This window comes from Pygocentrus nattereri, chromosome 10 (assembly GCF_015220715.1).
Source record: "Pygocentrus nattereri isolate fPygNat1 chromosome 10, fPygNat1.pri, whole genome shotgun sequence".
In the NCBI taxonomy this organism is placed as follows: Eukaryota; Metazoa; Chordata; class Actinopteri; order Characiformes; family Serrasalmidae; genus Pygocentrus; species Pygocentrus nattereri.
This window is the reverse complement of record NC_051220.1, coordinates 41,232,719-41,257,718: the sequence shown is the minus strand read 5'-3', so window position 1 is coordinate 41,257,718 and position 25,000 is coordinate 41,232,719. Positions and strand designations below refer to the sequence as shown.

The following is a 25,000-nucleotide window of genomic DNA, read 5'->3' as shown; positions in this document are numbered from 1 at the left end:
ACTACAAACACCTCTACTACAAGCATCTCTACTACAAACAACACCTCTATGACAAACACCTCTACTACAAACACCTCTACTACAAGCATCTCTACTACAAACAACACCTCTACTACAGACACCTCTACTACAAACAACACCTCTATCACAAACACCTCTATTACAAACAACACCTCTACTACAAACACCTCTACTACAGACATCCCTACTATGAACATCCCTACTACAAACAACACCTCTACTACAAACACCTCTACTACAAACATCCCTACTACAAACAACACCTCTACTACAAACACCTCTACTACAGACATCCCTACTACGAACATCCCTACTACAAACAACACCTCTACTACAAACACCTCTACTACAAACATCCCTACTACAAACAACACCTCTATGACAAACACCTCTACTACGAACATCCCTACTACAAACAACACCTCTACTACAAACACCTCTACTACAAACATCCCTACTACAAACAACACCTCTATGACAAACACCTCTACTAAAAACATCCCTACTACAAACAACACCTCTACTACAGACATCCCTACTACAAACAACACCTCTACTACAAACACCTCTACTACAAACACCTCTACTACAAACACCTCTACTACAAAAATCCCCACTACAAACACCTCTACTACAGACACCTCTACTACAAAAATCCCCACTACAAACACCACGAGTACAAACACCTCTACTACAAAAATCCCCACTACAAACACCTCTACTACAAACACCTCTACTACAAAAACCCCCACTACAAACACCTCTACTACAAACACCTCTACTACAAAAACCCCCACTACAAACACCTCTACTACAAACACCTCTACTACAAAAACCCCCACTACAAACACCTCTACTACAAAAATCCCCACTACAAACACCTCTACTACAAACACCTCTACTACAAAAACCCCCACTACAAACACCTCTACTACAAACACCTCTACTACAAAAACCCCCACTACAAACACCTCTACTACAAAAACCCCCACTACAAACACCTCTACTACAAACACCTCTACTACAAAAACCCCCACTACAAACACCTCTACTACAAACACCTCTACTACAAAAACCCCCACTACAAACACCTCTACTACAAACACCTCTACTACAAAAACCCCCACTACAAACACCTCTACTACAAACACCTCTACTACAAAAACCCCCACTACAAACACCTCTACTACAAACACCTCTACTACAAAAATCCCCACTACAAACACCTCTACTACAAAGACCTATACTACAAAAATCCCCACTACAAACACCACGACTACAAACACCTATACTACAGACAACACCTCTACTACAAACATCCTTACTATAAACAACACCTCTACTAAATTTCTGCATTATTTAATGGTTAACGTGTCAAAAAAAAATCATTCAGAGTGGTTTGGCGCAAAATGCTTCATACCAGTGAAACTTACCAAGTCAGAATTGTTCACAGTAGTGGTGAGTTTTATCAGCCCTGCACTGGTTACCAGTTAAATTTCACACTGATTATAAAATCCTATTACTGACCTATAAAGCTCTAAACAGACTCGCCCCTCAGTACCTGAGTGACCTTCTCTCCCACTATGAACCATCACGCCTACTTAGATCACAAGGTGCTGCTCACTACTGGTACCTAGAACTAATAAAGCTCCATCAGGGGGGAGAGCTTCTCATACAGAGCCCCCCAGCTCTGGAATAACCTTCCTGTTAATGTTCGGGACTCAGACTCAGCCTCAGTCTTTAAGTCTAGGCTAAAAACTTACTTGTATAGTGGAGCCTTTGGTGATTAGTCTCCCTCTCAGATCTGGACCTGCTGGAGTCTCTGCTGCTCTGTTATACTGAAATCTGTGGTCAGCCACTCTTTACAGAACTGACTCTGTGTGTTTTTCCTTTCTTTGCCGAGTTGATCAGCTGCCCATCCTGTGCGTCTGATGCTGCTGCCTCTTCTGCCTTGATCGGGCGCGCTGCTCACCAGCCTTCTGGACCGGCTTGACCACCACTGAGCTTCTTGCTATACAACGCTGTGCAGTCCTCAACCTCAGATGCTGCTGCCACCGCTGCTAATCATAAACTAATCTAATCAACCGGTGCCCACCTGTTTTTCTCGCTTTGTACTATAATACAATTATACTCTAACAATGTTTGCTGTCCGGTGTCGACCAGAGGAGGATGGGCTCCCCTTCTGAGTCTTGGTTCCTCTCAAGGTTTCGTCCTCCTGCTCTTAGGGAGTTTTTCCTTGCCACTGTTACCACTGGTGACGCTCATGGGGGCTCAGACACAGATTTTCTTTTGTTTCTGTAACGCTGATTGTTCTGTAAACCTGTTGTCACAACTTTGCTTGCTTGCTTGACAGGAACCAGGCATCCCCCTCTAAAAGCTCCCTCACTGAAAGTTCCTACATGAAATGGTCATGAATTCACTGCCTGATGTCCGAGACGCTGTTCACGGTAGTAATTTTGTGTTAAAGTGAAACATTTTTATCAATTTATTTTAATCAAGTTATGGTGGAATGATACAAGACGGGTCTTGTAAGGCAAAAAAAAGTCCCCAAAGAAAACTTCTTAAACATATATATCACTGCTGTCGGAAGAAAACCTTGTATCTCCATTTTTGTCATTTATCAGTTTTTGACATAATTTCAAAGGACCCGTTACCCTTTACATTGTGTGTAAATTTCATGATGAATGGACCAAAAGAAACGGCCCAAAATGACCTGGAAAGATGTCCGGTTCCACTGACTTACATTAAAAGTAAAGTAGGTTTTTTCCTGCTCCTGTAAAGTTACTATTTTGGAGATACGAGGTTTTCTCCTGACAACAGCGATATATAAAAACTCAGAAGATGTGCAGGTTCAGTGGTGACTTTGGGTAGTGAGGAAAATGGCTATATTTGCATCGTAGACATCAGGACGCCTGGCCCCTATCACCACCACTGTAAAGAAATCTAAGCTGGTCAGTTTCTCTACGGGTTTCACATCAAACCCAAATGACTTTGATTTTATATATATATATATATATAAAACGTGTGTGTGTGATTATACAATCAAATTTATGTGTAAAAGAGTTTATTCAGTATTTTGCTGATTTCAATGAAACAGCCCCAGCTGTGCTCTCTTTCTAACAAAACATGCATTTGTTCTGCATTCCTTAAGTACTGTTACACTCAGAAAAGTTTACGGTGAAATAACTGATCACAATAACAATCAATATCATCACACTGGCATATCTCCACTACAGTTGAGAAATATAAAAATCTAAATAAGTAAATAAGTGCATGTATTTTTACCTGGTGATTCATTTGGAACAACAGTCATTATTCTAAGCAAATCATGAGGCACAACCCCCCCCCCCCCCCCCCCGCCCCCCAAACAACTGGACTAAGTCTAATACTACTACTAATAATAATAATAATAATAATAGTAATAATATACACTCTTCATTTCATCCTCAAATGTGCAATAAACAGTGTCTTCAGTGCAATGTATGTATTTTTATAGGTGCAATATTTATGTTTATATTTGATATTACTTTTCTAATTTTAAACTGTAGTATATGTTTATATTTTCATATTTTGTTCTTATTTTCTGCTGCTGTAAAATATGCACATTTCCCCTTGTGGGATAGTAAAAGTTTATCTTACCTTACGACAGACAAAATGATGAGATGTTGTGCTGATTTAATCCACAAATGTGTTAAATGATAAAAATTGTCCGTCAATCGTCGGAATTCTCTGCTGCTTTCTCATAAAAAGTGTGCGGGCGCAGTTTGTCTTGCTGAGTTAGAGCTCGTACGACTCGCTCCTCCTTCTACACATCGGCAGAGCTTTTCATTGACTCGCACGGTCATTCCACCCTCTTCCTGCCAGCTGCAGCTCCATGCTGATCTCATTTCCTGCGTCCATGGAGCCACTTCCTGTTGTTGTTTGAGAGTTAGAGCACTGTGTCCCTGACAACATCTCGCTCCGTCACACACTGACCTAAAGCCCACATCTACAGCGGTCAGCTGTCACGCACTGACCGCTGCGCTGTTTCAACAATGACGCCAGAACCAGCTCACAACACAGCGCCAGCACGTCGGAGCCAAGAATTCCAGATTACTGCCGCGATACTCAGATCCTCAGTTCCTTAAGCTTCTGATTAACCCCTAAACGCCAGACTAGCTCATATTCATCTTAGGACAGATATTACTCAGTAGCTACTATTAACTATTTAATAACCACTATGAATTACTGAGTTACTGCTATTAATCATTAAGTAACTACAACCCCAATTGCGAAAAAGTTGGGACGCTGTGTAAAATGTGAATAAATGTAAATAAAAACGATGCAATTATTGGCAAATCTCATATAACGATATTTTATTCACAATAGAACATAGAGCACATGTGTTAAAAGTGAGACATTTTACCATTTCATGACAAACATTATCTGATTCAGAACTTAATGGCTGCAACGCATCTCAGAAAAGTCGGGACAGGGCCGTGTCCACCACTGTGTAGCATCCCCTCGTCTTTTAATAGCGTCTGGGAAGTGATGAGACCAACTGCTGGAGTTTTGGGAGAGGAATATTGTCTCATTCTTGTTTAATGTAGGACTCGAGCTGCTCAGCAGTCCTGGGGCTTCTTTGCCGGATGTTTTGTTTCAAGCAGTGCAACATGGTTTCTATTGGTGAAAGGTCTGGACTGCAGGCAGGTCGGTTTAGCACCCGGAGTCTTCTTCAGTGAAGCCATACTGTATGTGGTTTATTGTCTTGCTGAAATGTGCAGGGCCCTCTCTAAAAGAGACGCTGCCAGGATGGGGGCACATGTTCTAAAACCTCTGTATACTGGTCAGCATTGATGGAGCCTTTCCAGATGTGTAAGCTGCCCACAGGCACTAATGCAGGACTAGACCATCAGAGATGCAGAGTTTTGAACTGTACACTGATAAGAAGCTGGATGGTCCCTCTCCTCTTGAGCCAGTAGGACATGCCATTCGTGGTTTCCAAAAAGAATGTCAAATTTTGATTAATCTGACCACAGAACAAGTTTTCCAATTCTGCCTCAGGCCATTTTAAATGAGCTTTGGCCCAGAGAAGGTGGCAGCGTTTCTGGACTGTGTTGACACGTGGCTTCTTCTGTGCATAATACAGCTTTAACTTGCATTTGTGTACGGTGAACGGTGTTCACAGCCAATGGAAGTGTTCCTGAGCTCCTGCAGGAATTCCTAGTACAGAATCATGTCTGTTTTCAATGCAGCGCCACCTGAAGAGCCGGAGATCACGAGCATCCAACATTGACAGTCGTCCGTGTCCCTTGTGTACAGGGCTTTCTCCAGATTCTCTGAATCTTTTGATGATATTATGCACTGTAGATGGTGGGATGTCCAAGGTCTTCACAATTTTATGTTGAGGAACATTTTTCTGAAATTGTTCCACAATCTTTAGACAGTTTTTCTCAGATTGGTGAACCCCGCCCATCTTTGCGTCTGAGAGACTCTGCCTCTCTAAAATGCTCTTTTTATACTTCCGTCAATGTCAGTTAGTTGCAAATTGCTCCTCCAGCTGTTTTTCATTAGTACCACTAACTTTTCCATCCTTTTGGTGCCCCTGTCCAACTTTTCTGAGATGCGTTGTTGTCATCAAGTTCTAAATGAGTTAATATTTTTCTTGAAATGGCAAAATGTCTCACTTTCAACATCTGATATGTGTTCTATGTTCTACTGTGAATAAAATATGGGTCTATGAGATTTGCAATTCATTGTATTCTGCTTTTATTTCAATTTATTTACATTGCATTACAATTATTCAGTAATTACAACAAAGCATTTAGTAATTACAATGATTTATTTAGAACTTTTATGAACAGTTCAGTATCTACTTTGTATTTTCTCTGAATTATTCATCAACCCCTATGAATTAAGCTGCAGCTATGAATCATTCAATAACTAAAGATTACTCAGTGTGTATGAATTATGCAGAAATGTTTATTAATTGTTTTGTAACAGCTATGAATTATTCTGTAATTACAATGAATTATTCAGTATTTATTATGAACAGTTCAATATCCACTATGAATAATTCAGTATGTTCTCTGAATTATTTATTAACCACTATGAATTACTGAGTTGCAGCTATGAATCCTTGAATAACTACTATGAATTATGCAGTGTGTATGAATTATGCAGTAACCAGTACAAACTGTTATGTAACTGCTATGAATTATTCATGAATTAGAATGAAATATTTAGTGTTTATTAAGAACTATTAAATAACCACTATGAGCCACTGTTTATTATAAATTATTCAGTAAGTAGCATTATAATGCATTATAACAGATCACAATACTATTCCATAATAGGTCACAGATTTAAACACCTGGTGATTTCTGAGAGTAGAAACTACAGTTACAGACTGTAGTCCATCTGTTTCTCTGATACTCTGTTACCCTGTTCTTCAGTGGTCAGGACCCCCACTGACGTGGTGGTGGTGTGTTAGTGTGTGTTGTGCTGGTACGACACCTCAATGTCACTGCTGGACTGAGAATAGTCCACCAACCAAAAACATCCAGCCAACAGCGTCCTGTGACCACTGATGAAGGACTAGAGGACGACCAAGCCAAACTGTGCAGCAGCAGATGAGCTGTCGTCTCTGACTTTACAAGGTGGACCGATAAGGTAGGAGTGTCTAATAGAGTGGACAGTGAGTGGACAGTGCTTATAAACTCCTGCAGCACTCCTGTGTCTGATCCACTCGCACCAGTGCGACACACACTATCACAGCACCACCACGTCAGTGTTACTGCAGTGCTGAGAATGATCCACCACCCAAACAGTACCTGCTCTGTGAGGGTCCATGGGGGTCCTGACCACTGAAGAACAGGGTAACAGAGTATCAGAGAAACAGATGGACTACAGTCTGTAACTGTAGAACTACAGAGTGCAGCTATACAGTAAGTGGAGCTGATAAAGTGGACAGTGAGTGTAGAAACAAGGAGGTGGTTATAATTAAAATTATGTCCACCTATTATTTTTTAAATATGCCATACAAACACATGTGGCTTTGACTCACTTATTCTCTTTACAAACAGAATCCTCTTTACAACTCCTGACACGGCTTACTGGAGGACAGCCAGCACTATCAGTCAGAGCGGAGACAGCTGAGACACTGTTTTGACCAGGAGATCACATGTCCGTGGGTGTGCATGTTCAGATGACCATGTGTGCACGTCCGTCTGAGATAAACACAGTTCTTACAAGCGCACAGACACCGATTCTCACACGGATCAATAGATCAACAAGCTCTCAACAAATAATGTCCGATGAGGTAATTCACAAAGTGAGCCAGACAGCTGAAGCTAGCAGTAATAGGAGAAGTCAGGGACTCCAAATAACTTCTAAGAAGGACTTTGATGTACTATGTAACCACAAAATGTAATTAAAGCATTAATTAAATTATCTATACAGTCCATTTGTGGAAAACAAGGTGCCAAAAGAGCCTGTTTAGAATTCATCATGGTTGTGATGTCGCAACTATAAACACGTTTACATATTACCACTTACTCAGCCTACAGTAGTTTAGCCCCACCCATTCAGCCTACAGCAGTTTAGCCCCACCCATTAAGCCTACAGCAGTTTAGCCCCACCCATTCAGCCTACAGCAATTTAGCCCCACCCATTCAGCCTACAGCAGTTTAGCCCCACCCATTCAGCCTACAGCTGTTTAGCCCCACCCATTAAGCCTACAGCTGTTTAGCCCCACCCATTCACCCTACAGCATTTTAGCCCCACCCATTCAGCCTACAGCAGTTTAGCCCCACCCATTCAGCCTACAGCAGTTTAGCCCCACCCATTCAGCCTACAGCTGTTTAGCCCCACCCATTAAGCCTACAGCTGTTTAGCCCCACCCATTCAGCCTACAGCATTTTAGCCCCACCCATTCAGCCTACAGCAGTTTAGCCCCACCCATTCAGCCTACAGCATTTTAACCCCTTTTAACCCCATCCACTCAGTCTAAAGCAGTTTAGCCCTACCCACACAGCCTACAGCACTTTAGCCCCGCCCTTTCTCGTCAACGTGATGGAGCGTTGTTCCTGTAAACAGGCTGCAGTCCATAATTCTTTTTTCATGATTTTTCATCAAAATTAACTCTATTTTCTTAGTGGTTTATTTCATGTTCATATGTTCATGATTATAAGCTTTTTAAACAACCTTTAGATCTTTAATTAGAGCTAATCCTAATATACGGATCCCAGACATAAAACCATTCAGAACTAAGAAATGACTTGTCATATCAACAGTATACTCACCTATCCGGTCACCACTTCACTGCTGGGAAAACCCCCAAACCAGCTCACCCACTTCAGTGATTCATACAGAGAGCAGGTAAAATATCTTTCAGAAGGAAGTGAGTGTAAACTGTAAGAGTGTGAGTGTGTGAGCTGTAACAGACAGGTGAAGGCGGGGTCTACCTTGGCCACCAGCATCTGTTGCTGAGCCTCTATCTGCTGCTGCTGCCGAATAGCCATCTCCTGCAGCTCGGACAACGTCATCTCCACACGAGGATTCCCCACCTACACACACAAACACATCACAGCGTGAGAGTTGCAGGCCTTACACTGGTATATGTGCTGACATCCGCTGATACGCTGGACCGGTGTAAATCACTGGACCGGGGCAGTCATGGGCTGGAGGTTACGGAGGCAGCCTTGTGACAAGACACCTAACCCCCAACTGCTCCCCTGGCGCTGCGGATTGGGCTGCCCACCGCTCTGGGCAAGTGCACTCACTGCCCCCTAGTGTGTGTAGAGTGTATGTGGTGTTTCACTTCACGGATGGGTTAAATGTGGAGGTGAAATTTCCCCGTTGTGGGACTAACAAGGGTCACTTAATCTTAAATGCACTATGACTGAATAAGACTTCAACACAAGAGCCTTCAGTTGAAGGCAAAGGAGATAAACACAATGCAAAGTATGATTCAGCAATATATGAGAAGGGAATCCTTAAAGCCTTCAAGGTGCCCTATTACACTCACTTTCAAGTTCATAATTACATTTTTTTGATCTAACAGAACAGATTTATAAGCTTACATTAGTTTCCTCACACTGTATATCTCTATTCACCCTCTATCTGAAATGCTCTGTTAGAGCTCCTGTGTCTTTAAGCCCCGCCTCCCAATGAGCCTAGCATGCTCTGTTTGGCAGTGTGTTTCTCCCTTTGAGCTTTGGGACTTTGCAGAACGTTTACATGCACAAAAAGCTACGACAGGACCAAATGTGATCAATAATGTGATTGACAGTGCCACGCATCCCACTGACTCAGACAAGGACTCCATTTCCCAGAATCCCCTGGGAAATCACATGACTGTAGGGCTTCCGCAATCCACCAATCACCGTTCACATTCACCTGACAACTGATCTGTTGTACCTGCTGTTTGTCATATGACTAGACTTAGTTTCAAAGTCCAGGCTTTAGACTAGTTATTTTGCAAGGTATTGAGTCTCCCAGTAGAGCTACTGAGCGTTTTCTGATTGTTGCTTTGCCTTCTTGCATATTTGATCTCATTTGTGGATTTTCCGACTTTGGCTTTTTGGATCTGGATTGTCACTTTGTCTGTTGTCTTATTAAATTTGACCTACGCCTGTTCACCAACTACGTTTATAGTCAAACCCATTAAAAGCAAAGCCTCGTTTCTTGTTTTTTTTTCCCGTAAACGTCTGGCTGGTTCTCCCACATCACAGCCAGTGCTGGATATCAATAAAAATGAATGGACTGAAAGGCATGATCCCTTTCAGAGTAAACTGTCCTTAAATTAGAAATAAAACATCAAACTCTGCCATTCAAACCCAGCCATCAAACAGCGCTGCCTAGTGTACTGAGAATAAAGACATTACAAAATTCATATTCATTTAATCTGTCATGTTCACTTTCACGCTGCGGTAAACACTGCAGTGTGTACAGCACGTGAGCGCAAACAGCTGAGTGGCTTCAGGGCAACGGAGGGGAAAAAAAAACCAGCAACTCTGCATGCAAAAGGGCAGCGATCACGAGGAAAATCAGTCTATTTTAGGGCTATACAATACATTGTTTATTACTTATTATAGCAATATTGGCCTGTGCAGTACTGCTACTAAACTGTCTGAAACCAAAACTGAGCCTTTTATCTTATTACTTTGTGTTTCTGGTCATATAAAGCAGAACAAAACTTCATATCTGCACAGTGGAAACTTTACAGGAGAAGGAAAACCACTCATAACCTTTATTGGAAGGTATTGTGTTCACATGCACTCAATAATCCGATCATAATCGGGTTTCTACAGTTATCTGATCGCTCAACTGGTCACTCTGATTTCATAGTAAGGTCTAGAAATCTGATAAAGAGGTCAATCGTCAGATTTCTCAGTGCTGTGAGCTCTTACTCTGATTCCCTTCTCAGTCTGCACATGTGTGAAAACAGACGGCGGTACCAGAAAAAAGCGAGCAGCGTCGCCACGAGACGAAACCAAGCACATTCTCAACGAAATGAAGGATTTAAATATTATGTTCATATTTCCAGGTTTGTTCACGAGTGATGGTACAAGGGAGCGGGAGATTGACAGGCGGATTGGTGCTGGGTCAGCAGTGATGCGGCCTCTTTACCGGTCTGTTGTGGTAAAGAAAGAGCTGAGCCATAAGGCAAGGCTCTCGATTTACCGGTCAGTCTACGTTCCCACCCTCACCTATGGTCATGAGCTTTGGGTAATGACCGAAAGAATAAGATCGCGAATACAAGCGGCCGAAATGAGTTTCCTCCGCAGGGTGTCTGGACTCTCCCTTAGAGATAGGGTGAGAAGTTCGGTCATCCGGGAGGGACTCGGAGTAGAGCCGCTGCTTCTCCACGTCGAGAGGAGCCAGCTGAGGTGGTTCGGGCATCTGGTTAGGATGCCTCCTTCCTCCCTCGGGAGGTGTCACAGGCAAGTCCACCTGGGAGGAGACCCCGGGGAAGACCCAGGACATGCTGGCGTGTCTATATCGCCCAGCTGGCCTGGGAGCGCCTCGGAATCCCCCTTGGAGAGCTAGTGGAGGTGGCTGGGGAAAGGGAGGTCTGGGCCTCATTGCTTAAGATGCTGCTCCCGCGACCCGAACCCCAGAGAAGCGGAAGAGAATGGTTGGATGGATGGATGGATGGATGGATGGATGGATGGATGGATGGATATTTTCAGGTAAAGCGGCACAATGTTTTTAAAAAAACATGACATGAAGTTTGAGTTTTATGTTACGTTCATGTCTCATCGTCTTCTCCCGCGAGTTTATCGGCTGGTAGTAAAGCAGAAATCTGATTACTGTCTCACTCATACAGACCTGGAGTTTCCCCGTTATCTGATCACTCAAGTGCATGTAAATGTGATCAGATCACTGACAAAATCTGATTTTCTGCAGTTATCGGATCGTTGAGTGCACGCAAACACAGTTAAAGATCTTTTCTAAGCAATTTTCTGTTTCATCGTGAAATTTTAACACAATGCCAAGGGGAAGTGGAGCTTCACGTAACCCCAGCGGTCATCACGTAACCCCAGCGGTCATCACGTAACCCCAGCGGTCATCACGTAACCCCTAAAACTGTAATGACTTTACTCGTCTTTTAATTGTCTTGTATTTTGTGTATTTTCTCCCTTATTCTTCTTATATTGATTTATTTGAAATGTTAAAACAGGTTTTATTATTCTCTTAAGTGATTATGGCTTTAATGGTGTTTTTAATTGTATTTTATGTATTGAAGTATTAGACTTCTTATGTGCTGGTGTTTTCATTTCCATTATTTTTTAGTATGAAATGTACTATTTATTTATTTATTTATTTATTTATTTATTCATTCATTCATTCATTCATTCATTCATTCATTCATTCATTCATTTAAACTAAGAAATCAAATTTACTGCAGTAACTGATACAGCCCAGTCTGCAGTATGGTATTTGGTCCATACTGTGCAGCTCCAGTCTGTAGAAGTAGGAAATGCCTGGAATGAGGGAACAGGAAGGCGGAGGTCCTGCCACGTCCTGCTATTGTGTACATTAACTTCAACTTACGTTACTCCTTTTTAAATCATTCACAAAACTCACAGTTAGTGTCCAGGATCATCTGCAGTCCTGCTGACCAGCGTTTTTACAGAGGTACTGAGTGACTCCATCGTACTGCATTATTTCCTAAACGATCAATTCAGCCTGAGTCACGCTGTCGGCTGCGCTGTGGAACATTTCATGTCATTCCAGGTGCTGGATGTGATCACATCTGATCATCAGTACAGATCTCAATCCTGTCTCCACTATCCAACTCTAAAACTTCACTGAACTGACCACGAACTGACCACGAAGTCACCAGCAATAACAAAATCATGACGCGGTTTTCTCTGAATTATTAATGACTCGCTGAAACAAAGAAATATTGCGTGGAAACTGCAGCTTTGAAACTGTCGATCCATACAACACATTTGGTTTTTGTAATTAGTGAAGATATTTTAATATGAATAGAATTGAATTAAAGATTAGCACTGGAATGGTCCTCAGTAACCACATACTTGTTTTCAACAGATGTCATTTAAATGAAACAATTCCCTCTGTATGTATGTATACACAAGTAAATGTATTCATTTATTCATTATTTATTTATTTTCCCCTTTTTCCTCATGTAAAGAAAAGCACTGTGTGATTTACTCTGAAACATATCTATTTGATTTTTATGTTTATGGAATTATTTGGTTATCGAGCCCTGAGGAATTGTTTATGGACAATGAGAGGATGCCAAAATCCATGGACTGCCTCCAGGAGCCCTGTGCTGTTAGCATTGGAATCATTGGAACCAAAGTTTTTGCATCTTCTGACATCCAAAAAAAGACATAAAACGTCTGTAGATGTAACGCGGAGCGGGGTTGAGGCGGATGCATGCACGGAGACGAGCGAGATTTATTATGGGCAAATCCAGGGTCATGGTCAAAAACGCTCCAGGTTCAAATAGCCAATACGGAGAGCAGGACGGACAGACATGACAAAATAAACACAGGCTAAACACAGAGAACTAACAGCGAAAGTACAACTCAAACAAGCTTAAACATCCAAACAACAGTTCAAACAAAGACCAGCAACCAGACAGGGGAAAACACAGGGCTTAAATACACTGCTCAAAAAAATAAAGGGAACACTCAAATAACACATCCTAGATCTGAATGAATGAAATATTCTCATTGAATACTTTGTTCTGTACAAATTTGAATGTGCCGACAACAAAATCACAAAAATCATCAATGGAAATCAAATTTATTAACCAGTGGAGGCCTGGATTTGGAGTCACACACAAAATTAAACTGGAAAAACACACGACAGGCTGATCCAACTTTGATGTAATGTCCTTAAAACAAGTCAAAATGAGGCTCAGTATTGTGTGTGGCCTCCACGTGCCTGTATGACCTCCCTACAACGCCTGGGCAGCTCCTGATGAGGTGGCGGATGGTCTCCTGAGGGATCTCCTCCCAGACCTGGACTAAAGCATCCGCCAACTCCTGGACAGTCTGTGGTGCGACGTGGCGTTGGTGGATGGAGCGAGACATGATGTCCCAGATGTGCTCAATCGGATTAAGGTCTGGGGAACGGGCGGGCCGGTCCAGAGCTTCAATGCCTTCATCTTGCAGGAACTGCTGACACACTCCAGCCACATGAGTTCTAGCATTGTCCTGCATTAGGAGGAACCCAGGGCCAACCGCACCAGCATATGGTCTCACAAGGGGTCTGAGGATCTCATCTCGGTACCTAAAGTCAGTCAGGCTACCTCTGGCGAGCACATGGAGGGCTGTGCGGCCCTCCAAAGAAATGCCACCCCACACCATTACTGACCCACTGCCAGACCGGTCAGGCTGAAGGATGTTGCAGGCAGCAGATCTCTCTCCACGGCGTCTCCAGACTCTGTCACGTCTGTCACATGTGCTCAGTGTGAACCTGCTTTCATCTGTGAAGATCACATGGCGCCAGTGGCGAATTTGCCAATCCTGGTGTTCTCTGGCAAATGCCAAGTGTCCTGCACGGTGTTGGGCTGTGAGCACAACCCCCATCTGTGGACGTCGGGCCCTCATACCATCCTCATGGAGTCGGTTTCTAACCGTTTGTGCAGACACATGCACATTTGTGGCCTGCTGGAGGTCATTCTGCAGGGCTCTGGCAGTGCTCCTCCTGTTCCTCCTTGCACAAAGGTGGAGGTAGCGGTCCTGCTGCTGGGTTGTTGCCCTCATACGGCCTCCTCCACGTCTCCTGGTGTACTGGCCTGTCTCCTGGTAGCGCCTCCAGCCTCTGGACACTACGCTGACAGACACAGCAAACCTTCGTGCCACAGCTCGCATTGATGTGCCATCCTGGATGAGCTGCACTACCTGAGCCACTTGTGTGGTTGTAGAGTCCGTCTCCTGCTACCACGAGTGTGAAAGACCACCAACATTCAAAAGTGACCAAAACATCAGCCAGAAAGCAGAAAGGTACTGAGAAGTGGTCTGTGGTCCCACCTGCAGAACCACTGCTTTATTGAGTGTGTCTTGCTAATTGACAATAATTTCCACCTGTTATCTGTTCCATTTGCACAACAGCTGTGAAACTGATTGTCAGTGTTTCTTCCTAAGTGGACAGTTTGATTTACTTGGAGTTATATTGTGTTGTTTAAGTGTTCCCTTTATTTTTTTGAGTCAGTGTACATAAGGGTAAACGAGTGACCAGCGGAAACACAGGTGAGACAATCAGGGGCGGAGTAACCAAACGAGGGGCCGGGCTTAGATTAGATGGGTAATTAAATTACATACAGTTAGTACAGTATTATGACAATGCCAGACAGCCTTATTATTGACATGATAATCATTATTTATTATTAGTTATTCAGTATGTACTAAAAGTATTCAGTATCTAGTATTAATTATTTAATACCTACTATGAATTATTCAATATTTACTATGCAATTATTTAGTATCTACTACAAAATATTCAGTATCTACTAAGTATAATTTAAAATCTACTATGAAATGTTCAGTATCTACTATTAATTATTTAATATCTACTATGAAAAATTCTGTATCTACTATAAATTATTCAAAATCTACTGTGAAATATTCAGTATTCAATATTCTACTATGAATTATTTAGTATATAGTATGAATTATTTATAAATTATTTAATATCCCATATCTACTATTAACTATACAGTAACTACTATCAATTATTCAGCAGATGGAGTTTAAAGGATTACGCAGTCCTTCAGCTGGTCAGAATTATTTCTGCCTATAAAGCATGTTTCCTCTAACAAAGTCTGGGCAACCTTCCCACGAAAACCCTTTAAGTCGGAAACAAAGTGTCAGAGATATAATGAAGGTTTTTCTCAGGACTAAAGGAGCAGAAAGGAAGCATTTTCACTCTGTCGTTTCCTTTCTTCCCCATGAGCACCAGCTGACCGGTCAGATCCTCTCTCTGAGAGTGGACCTGATAACACAGCAGGAGACATAGGAAACACATCTGTCAATCACTGGCAGTCAGTCACTGAATCCCCTTCCTGGCTCCGCCCACTCATTACTACAGTCATTAGTCCCACGGCTTCTTGAACAGCTACACGTCCTTTCAGACCCACAGCGCTGAGTGGTCTTCTCACAGTGGAAGGATGGACAGAAGCACCTGTGGATGTTTTCAGATCTGAAGCAGCTTGATCTTCTCCTCTCTCTCACAGATCAAAGCTTTAAGTGCTGTTGATCTGATTTGGGCAGTTTTGGGGTCTACCAGCTTTTCCAGGTGGTTGTTAGGAGCCACATTTTTCACTGTATCTTTTGAAGTTTTTTGAACTCCAGTTCTGGATTTTTCACTTTGACTTTCTCCGTCATAATGCAAGTGGATCATCTAATATCAAATCTCCTCACAAATCCCTCCTGCATAGTGAATAATTTGTGTTTAACCCCTGGAATAACATAGCAATCGTTTAGCAACACCTCAGCACAAACTTAGGACAGATACTACAGCAATGGTCTAGCAGCACCTGAAAACATCCTGAATACCACAGCAAAAGCCTAGCAACAACCTGGCAACCACTTGGGATAGTACATCAATGGCTTAGCAACACCTTAGCAACCACCTGGGAAAACATAGTAATGGCTTAGCAACACCTTAGCAACCACCTGGGAAAACATAGCAATGGCTTAGCAACACCTTAGCAACCACCTGGAATAACATAGTAATGGTTTAGCAACACCTGAATAACATCCTGGATACCATCGCAACAGCCTAGCAACACCACCTGAGATATCACATCAATGGCCTAGCAACACCTTAGCAACCACCTGGGATAACAAAGCAATGGCTTAGCAACCACCTGAGATATCACATCAATGGCCTAGCAACACCTTAGCAACCACCTGGGATAACAAAGCAATGGCTTAGCAACCACCTGAGATATCACATCAATGGCCTAGCAACACCTTAGCAACCACCTGGGAAAACATAGCAATGGCTTAGCAACACCTTAGCACTCACCTGGGATATCACATCAATGGCCTAGCAACACCTTTGCAACCACCTGCGCATTCATAGCAACAGTTTTGTGAAGCCAACGTAAAGTTCATTCATGAACTTTCCCTTCTAACTGCTTAATACAGCAGGAATGGACAGCCAGCTAATTAGCACCTATTGGCCTGACACGTCCTAATAAGGGCACAGCAGGGGCTTTAAAACGAGCAGCTAAAATAAGGTGCCAGCCTCCTTTTCGCGTAGATATTAAAGGGTTAAAGAAGGAGGATCTGGTTTTATTTTTCAAACACACAGCTTGTAGATGCACATGCAGAAACGACTGTGCTGAGGAAAGAGGTGGAGGTGCATCGTTTGCTTCTCTCTCTCTCTCTCTCTCTCTCTCTCTCTCTCTCTCTGTCTCTCTCTCTCTCTCTCTGTCTGTCTCTCTCTCTCTCTCTCTCTCTCTCTCTCTCTCTCTCTCTCTCTCACTGAATACTGCCATAATGATGTCATGATGTAGTCCATTCATTCATCCTCTGCCTGAGGCTTCAGCTTTCTCCAGCACAACTGCGTCAGCGTCCCTTATGATAAATATCCCATTTCATTAATATCTGTGCAGGAATCCATCATCCTGGATCTAACGATAGGAGTAAAGCCAGTGCACTGCCTACTAGCACAGCTTAGAGTAAAGCCAGCATTAAGAGCTGTGGAAAACCACTGATTTATAGGTAACACGTCATATTTGAACCTGTACTATATCCCTTACGTCCTGTCAGCAACTGAATTTCAGAATCACAACTATGTCAGCAAAAGCAATATTACTTTGCTAAAAAGCTGCTAAAGAGAAAATGTATAAATACACAGATATTGTTTTTTTTTTTTAATTCAGTAGTTTTACTGAAGCTGCACTGATAACAGGAAAATTGTATCAACACCAAATAATGTAAATGGTTTAACTCAGATGGGCTACGGTCAATGATGCTAAAAGATATTCCATAGCATTCATGTTATTAACACAACTTAGATACTTATTCAACACTGATTCACTAATCATTTGAGGATTAATTACTATTGTGGATGCTACAGTAGTAATTAATGATGTTTCCTTTATTCTCTAAATTACTCATTTGATATTTCACTAATTAACTATAATAACTGATTTAAAGGTATGGGAAAATACGCCCGAACGTCTTAATTCAGTAACTACAAGGGATTATTCAGTATTTACTATTAAATATGTACTATACATTATTCAGGATCTATTGATAATTATTCAGTATCTACTATGAATTATTCAGTATCTACTATGCATTGTTCAGTACCTAATTATGAATTATTCAGTATGTAATATGAATTATTCAGTATCTCTTGATAATTATTCACTATCTACTTTTCATTATTCAGCATCTACGATGAATTATTCAATACTTGTTATTCAGTAACAACTATAAGTTACTCAAAATCAACTATGAATTATTCAGTAGCTACTAAGAATTATGCAGTAAGTTCTATGAACTGTTCAGTCTCAACCAAAGTAAGTAAAGAAAGTAAAGAAGTAATGAAGGAGATATTTTCCAGGCAAAACCCCAACACTGAAAGCAGTTCCCACACACACTCCCTGAGAGTAGAACCTAAAACACAGCAGGACCTTTAGGATCTGCCAATCACTCACTGAATCTCCATCTGAGCTCCACCCACTCATCCCCACTGTCATTAGTCTCACCTGTGTCTTGTCATGGATGCGTGGATATACAGGCTATGTAACAAACGCTCACTGAACACGAGGCCCCACACACACACATTGCACCGAGGTACACAAACTCCCACACAGCAAGGGGTGGTGTTACCTGCGGAGAGTCCCATGTTATCCTGCAGGATCGGACGTGGATTTTGCTGCATTGTCCTTCAGCTGTGAACTCCTGCACGGCTTCCACGTGCTTCCACTCCATCCCAGCCGCCGGAGAGAGTGCTGTTACCCCGCCGGGTCCCGTGCTAAACCCTCGTGCTGCAGCCGCGGCGCGTGTGTGTGAGTGTGTGAAGCCCCAGTGCCCACGTTAGTGATGACTCACTGTGCTCTATAAGCCTGAGTGAGTCTCTCCTGTTTAGTCAGAATAAATTCTCACCGATAACGCGGAAAATGCTGTAATGCTGCTTTAATGCGGAGTGAATCTACTGCGTGAGCCGCTCTCTCTACTGCGCAGATCTCTCTCTCCCTCTCTCTCTCTCTCTCCCACTCATCTCACACTTTCTCTCCCCCACATATCCACCAGACTCTCTCTATCTCACTCTCTCTTTACACTCTTTCACTCTCTATCTCACTGTTTCTCTCTATCTCCCTTTCATGTGCTGCCTTTTTTTCTTTTTCTACTTTCTCTGGACCTCTATTTCACTGTCCCGCCCCCCTCTACCTCTCTCTTTCTCTCTCTTTCCCTCTATCTATCTTACTGCCTCTCTGTGTATCACTCACTCAATCTGTTTCTCTCTGTCATTCTGTCTTCCTTTCACTCTCTCTCTCTCTCTCTCTCTCTCTCGCTCTCTCTCGCTCTCTCGCTCTCTCTCGCTCTCTCGCTCTCTCTCGCTCTCTCTCGCTCTCGTCCCACACTGCAGCGCCTCCTCCCCTCTCTTAGTCTCTGTCACTCTGCCCAACGCTGCGCCACAGCTGGGCCGTCCAGCTTAAAGGTGAAGCTTCACATCACTGCCCCCCCCCGACCACCACACACTAACCCTACATGCACAAACACACACACACACACACACACACACACGCAGTTTGGTTTTCTATAGTTTCAGGACACAAGGTCATACATACGTCCCACACGCACATATGCATGTGTGTGAAACGCTCCGTTCTAGGGAAACTTACAGAGTCCGAGCTGTTCACAGTGGTGGAACCGGACACCTACAAAGTTTAACGCCATGGAAAATCGTCACATTGAATGGTTATGAATTGGCTGCCTGAAGCCAAATCTCTCACAGCCTAGCACTACGATAGTCTGTCTGGAGGTTTTGGCCTAAAATATATTTCCTTAAAATCCATTCATGGTGGAGGGAAATATGCAGGGTGTTGTGAGGCAAAAGAAAACTTATTTTTCCAGATTTTTCACATTTTCCCATCAGCAACATTCCATATAAAGCTCAGAAGACTTGTGTAGGTTCACTGGTGGCTCTGGATGGTCAATAAAATGTCTATATTTGTGTTGTAGTCATGGCGACCCCTGGTTCCTATCACTAAAGAGATCTATACAATCAACCATTTCACACCAAACCACTCGGAATGGTTCTGTTTACATCTTGACCACTGAAAAGTCCCCTTTAAATGTATGTTTTGGGTGTTTTTAAGTATTTGCTGCTGCAGCTGCTGCTGCTATGCATGGACTGTAGCCTGAATGCCTGTTACTATGTGAGGCACCTGCTCTTGTTAAATCTTTTTGTTTTTGTTTAGAAGAGGTCCCTGTTTTTTTATTTTTCCATTATTCTTCATAGCGATAGAGCACCTTCATTTATAATAATAATAAATACATAACTTGCACTCAATGGCCATTCTGTAGTACCTAATAGTGAATAAATCGTAAATAAAGTGCTGAACTGTAGGTGAGCATCTATATGTAATAACATTCATCCCAGACATACATTCACAGTTTGGCTCCACCATCATGCAGTTCCTTAAAGTTACACAGCAAAGCAACGTTCAAGATCAACACACACGTTTTATTGAGGCTAAGAGTGACCCAAAGCCTGTAAAATGGGTCGAACAGCCTGAGGCATCTGGGGCAAAGAAAAGAAAGCATCTAATAACATTTCTTAAAGTGACAGCTTGCTTCTTTAGTTTTGAAATTTGCTTCTTTAGTTTTTAAATTTGCTTCTTTAGTTTTTAAAATTGCTTTTTTAGTTTTTAAATTTGCTTCTTTAGTTTTGATATTTGCTTCTTTAGTTTTGAAATTTACTTCTGCTGGGATAGGCTCCAGCATCCCCCCGCGACCCTGACGGAGAAGCGGCTTAGAAAATGTATGGATGGATGGATAGTTTTTAAAATTGCTTCTTTAGTTTTTAAATTTGCTTCTTTACATTTGAAATTTGCTTTAGTCTTTAAATTTGCTTGTTTAGTTTTTAAATTTGCTTGTGTAGTATTTAAATTTGCTTGTGTAGTTTTTAAATTTACTTCTTTAGTTTTTAAATTTACTTCTTTAGTTTTGAAATTTGCTTCTTTAATTTCGAAATTTACTTCTTTAGTTTTTAAAATTGCTTTAGTTTTAATATTTACTTCTTTAGTTTAGAACAGCTCTGACTCAGTAAGTTTCACACCAAACCACTCTGAACGACTCTGTTTACATTTTAATTACATAAAAACCTCTAAAAATCAGTGGAATTCCCCTTTAGGTGGATCCCAGCATGATATGGCCAGTAAATTTACACAGCCCCTCAGCTTTACAGCCGATACTCCACCACTCTCATGGCAGAAATGTCATAAATAAAACATATATGCACCTTGTGAACATGGACATAAACACAGAGCGCCGTAAAGTCACTTTGGTGATGATACTTTACTCTCGGATCAGGGCAGTTTATGGCCTGGAAGGACAGGAGGATTCAGATCTATATGTCTGCTCTCTGTATAGTGTGCATGTGGGGTGTAATGCGGTGGGCGGAGGGGGTTTATGCGTCTGTGGAGTCGATCAGGACGAGGATGATGCTGAGGTAGTGTTTTAGCCGCAGTGTGTTTATGGCCACCATTATGGACACGTTCCCCTGACGACTATCACTCACCCCGACCTCCTCAACATGGAAAAGCACAGTCAGTGTTACATACCAAAACACGGCCCTGAGGACATACACGACCTCGTTTCCGCGCTCACTGTCCACTTCATCAGCTCCACTTACTGTATAGCTGCTCTCTGTAGTTCTACAGTTACAGACTGTAGTCCATCTGTTTCTCTGATACTCTGTTACCCTGTTCTTCAGTGGTCAGGACCCCCATGGACCCTCACAGAGCAGCTACTGTTTGGGTGGTGGGTCATTCTCAGCACTGCAGTAACACTGACGTGGTGGTGGTGTGTTAGTGTGTGTTGCGCTGGTCCGAGTGGATCAGACACAGCAGTGCTGCTGGAGTTTTTAAGCACTGTGTCCACTCACTGTCCACTCTATTAGACACTCCTACCCTGTCAGTCCACCTTGTAGATGTCCTGTCAGTCCTGATCGGCTAAACTAACGTAAACTCAGTGAGGCTACAGACCCAAACAGCGCCTCACACCAGCGCGCAGGTTTGAGTCTGCCTCACTGCTGCTCTGCTGAAATAAGTGTGGATGATAAAACGGATGCCTGAGAGAGTAAAGGCGGAGCGGCTGGTGTTGTGACAGAGGGATGAAATCAAACCTGTTCTGTGGTGTTTAGGAGCCGATGAGGCCTTAGTTAGCCTTAGTTAGCAGGCTAAACGGGCCACACAGCACAGCACAGGCTCAGTTCCAGGTAACTAAAACTAAACGATGCCCGTTTAGAGGACATCTGAGAGTCGAGTGGCTGGTGTTAAAGTCAGAGCTGTCATAGTCGTGTCCCAATTCGGGGGCTGCATTCGAAGGCCGGCTGCATCACGGCGGCGTGACCAGGCTGTCCCATTTCAAAGGCTCCTACTACTCCATGTCAAGGAAGGATCCAATGGGCAGTGTCAGCAGAGGAGCGGACGGCAGCCGAGGAGACACTTTAAATATGAGAACTGGGTTTAAACCGAACAGCTAACGATACAAATGTTAAAAAAAAGCCTCGGAGGTCTGAAACTAAACTGGCGCGAACTTGAGAGAAGACCTGACGGAGAGAAGCATCTCCAGCTCCAATAAATGAAAAACTAAAAAAACTAAAATCAGTTTCTGAATTTGGAAAGAAACTGGCGTATCGCCACGCAGCCGTGAGGGCGGGAACAGCCGTGAGGGCGGGAACAGCGGTTCTGCGACGCGGACAGGAAATCCGCCGTGGAGCAGACTTGGTGGATCTACGCAGGAACTGGAAGACACCTCATGATTCGTTTCTCTGAGGCTTTTCCTGCTTCTGAATTCTCCTCTTAATATCAGCGCCACCTATCTGTGAGCTCCACCAGCATAAGTAGAATTAAACGTGACCCCTCTACAATGTAAATGGGTGGAATGTGTTCGTTTAGCTGTTTAGACGTGGAACAGAAATTTGGCACAGCAATGGATTTGACATCATCATCACTCTAGCATGAATTCCATGCCAGCCAATGCTGGTCTGGTGCTGGTTTAGCTGGTCACCCAGCACAGTCACACTGGATGACCAGCGTACCAGCATCCAAAACACAACTTATCCAAAAGGTCTATCCAATAATAAACTGACCGACTGTATTTGGAGCAAAAATAGATAGATAGATAGATAGATAGATAGATAGATAGATAGATAGATAGATAGATAGACAGACAGACAGACAGATAGATAGACAGATAGACAGATAGAGAGACAGATAGATAGAGAGACAGATAGAGAGACAGATAGAGAGACAGACAGATAGAGAGACAGATAGAGAGACAGAGAGACAGACTGTTTAAATCCTCCCTTTTTAAGCAGCGTTTATCTGCACTGTATGTGTGCGGTGGTCTATAACAGTGAGGAGACCCTGCAGTGCTGAGCTGGTGTGAAAGGCCTTCTGGGAAAGTCAGACAAGAGCAGTGTGGTCAGAAATGCCCTGACAGACGAGAGGAGAGTCGGACAATTCACAAAGGGAACTGACAGCGCCGGCCTAGAACACTCCAGCTCTGATGTGACAGGACTATCACAGCACATTAACTACTGTATTCAAAGACCCCGAGGCTTTAAAGGGCCCATATCGTGGAAGAACGAGCCTCCCATGCTTTAGAAATAAGAGCTTAATGTGGTATGTAAATATGTTTGCTCCCAAATCTATACAGTCTTTATAGGGAAACTGAGCTGCAGAAAAGCCTGTTTGGAATTCACACTGGTTGTGACATCACAAACATGAAGATGTTTACATATGACCACCCATTTATCCTTAAACAGTCAAGTACTCATCAATGAAGCCTACCTCCCGCACCTTATTTCATTATTTTAAAAAAGTTCACTCAAAAGCATAATAAACCACTGACCAGCGATGTGTTGAGCAAAAATCTGACAAACATGAATCAAAAGTGGAGCAAAAACAGAGCATAAATTAGACAAAAATGGAGCAAAAATAAAGTATAAATTGGACAAAAATGGAGCAAAAATAAAGTATAAATTGGACAAAAAGGGAGCAAAAATAAAGCATAAATTGGACAAAAATGGAGCAAAAATAAAGCATAAATTGGACAAAAATGGAGCAAAAATAAAGCATAAATTAGACAAAAATGGATCAAAAATAGAACAAATTTGATAGAAATTGATCAAAAATAAAATGGATCAAAAACATGTAATGGGAAAATGTAATAGATCACAAATAGAGCATAAATTGGACAAAAATGGAGCACAAATTGGACCACAATGGGGGCAAAACTTTAGCCTCACTTTTTTTGCCAGCAGCAGGTTGTGCCCCCAATTCCTGCTGAAGTGATGCAGCGAGTGTTGTTGCTTATGACAGTCTAAAGCACTTTATCTGTCTTTCAGATGTCATTAATTCAGTTCTAAATAAGTACATTAAAGCTCATATGTTCGTGTTTTACTGATGTGTAATGTTTTTTATTTGCGGTCATAAAATAAATCCGTCATTGTTTGACTCACAGAATCATGTCAGTGTTCATATATAATTGGACGCGTGTGTATCGGCTGCTCTGTCTGCCTTAAAGATGATATTATATAATGTAGTAAAAACTTTGCACTGACTGATCAGAACTTTCCGGTCTGTGACAGTGAACCCACCCACTGGCTGAACTGCAGCACTGCACTTCCCCCATGCTGGGTGGAATTATACTGAACAACTCAATTCAGTTAATATTTATTTATTTAACTCCAAACAGGTAAACAGACACCGTCAGATAGCAGCTTTAGAAACATCTGGGCCCAAGGCTCAGAAGAACCTAAGAGCATGAGGAAGAACCACTGAGAGGAACCAAGACTCAAAAGGAGAACCTCTCTAAGGTCATGAGGAAGAACCAGGAGTCCTGCAGTTCACCAGAGGGAAAAGATACAGTGCATCCGGAAAGTATTCACAGCGCTTCACTTTTTCCACATTTTGTTTTGTTACAGCCTTATTCCAAATTTAATTATATTAATCTTTTTCCTCAAAATTCTACACAAAATACCCCATTGTGACCATGTGAAAAAAGTTTTCTCGAGAGTTTTGAAAATGTATTAAAATTAAAAAACAAAGAAATCATATTTACATAAGTATTCACAGCCTTTGCCATGAAGCTCAAAATTGAGCTCAGGTGCATCCTGTTTCCACTGATCATCCTTGAGATGTTTCTACAGCTTAAATGGAGTCCACCTGTGGTTGATTGGACATGATTTGGAAAGGCACACACCTGTCTATATAAGGTCCCACAGTTGACTGCATGTCAGAGCGCAAACACCAAGCATG

The 25,000-nt window shown here is 42.4% G+C and overlaps 1 protein-coding gene across 5 annotated transcripts in view; it reads right to left on the bottom strand.

The window, feature by feature from the left end:
* ppp1r13ba (protein phosphatase 1, regulatory subunit 13Ba) overlaps window positions 1-25,000 on the bottom strand; it is a 98,195-nt gene that overhangs the window by 31,515 nt on the left and 41,680 nt on the right. For 4 of the 5 annotated variants that reach the window (XM_017685634.2, XM_017685631.2, XM_017685633.2 and 1 more), the window contains one exon: window positions 8,466-8,567. In XM_017685634.2, coding sequence (XP_017541123.1) covers window positions 8,466-8,567 — 102 coding nt within the window. Of the gene's footprint in view, window positions 1-8,465; window positions 8,568-18,335; window positions 18,949-25,000 lie in introns of those variants that run through there. The other variant, XM_017685635.2, reaches the window with a different exon arrangement.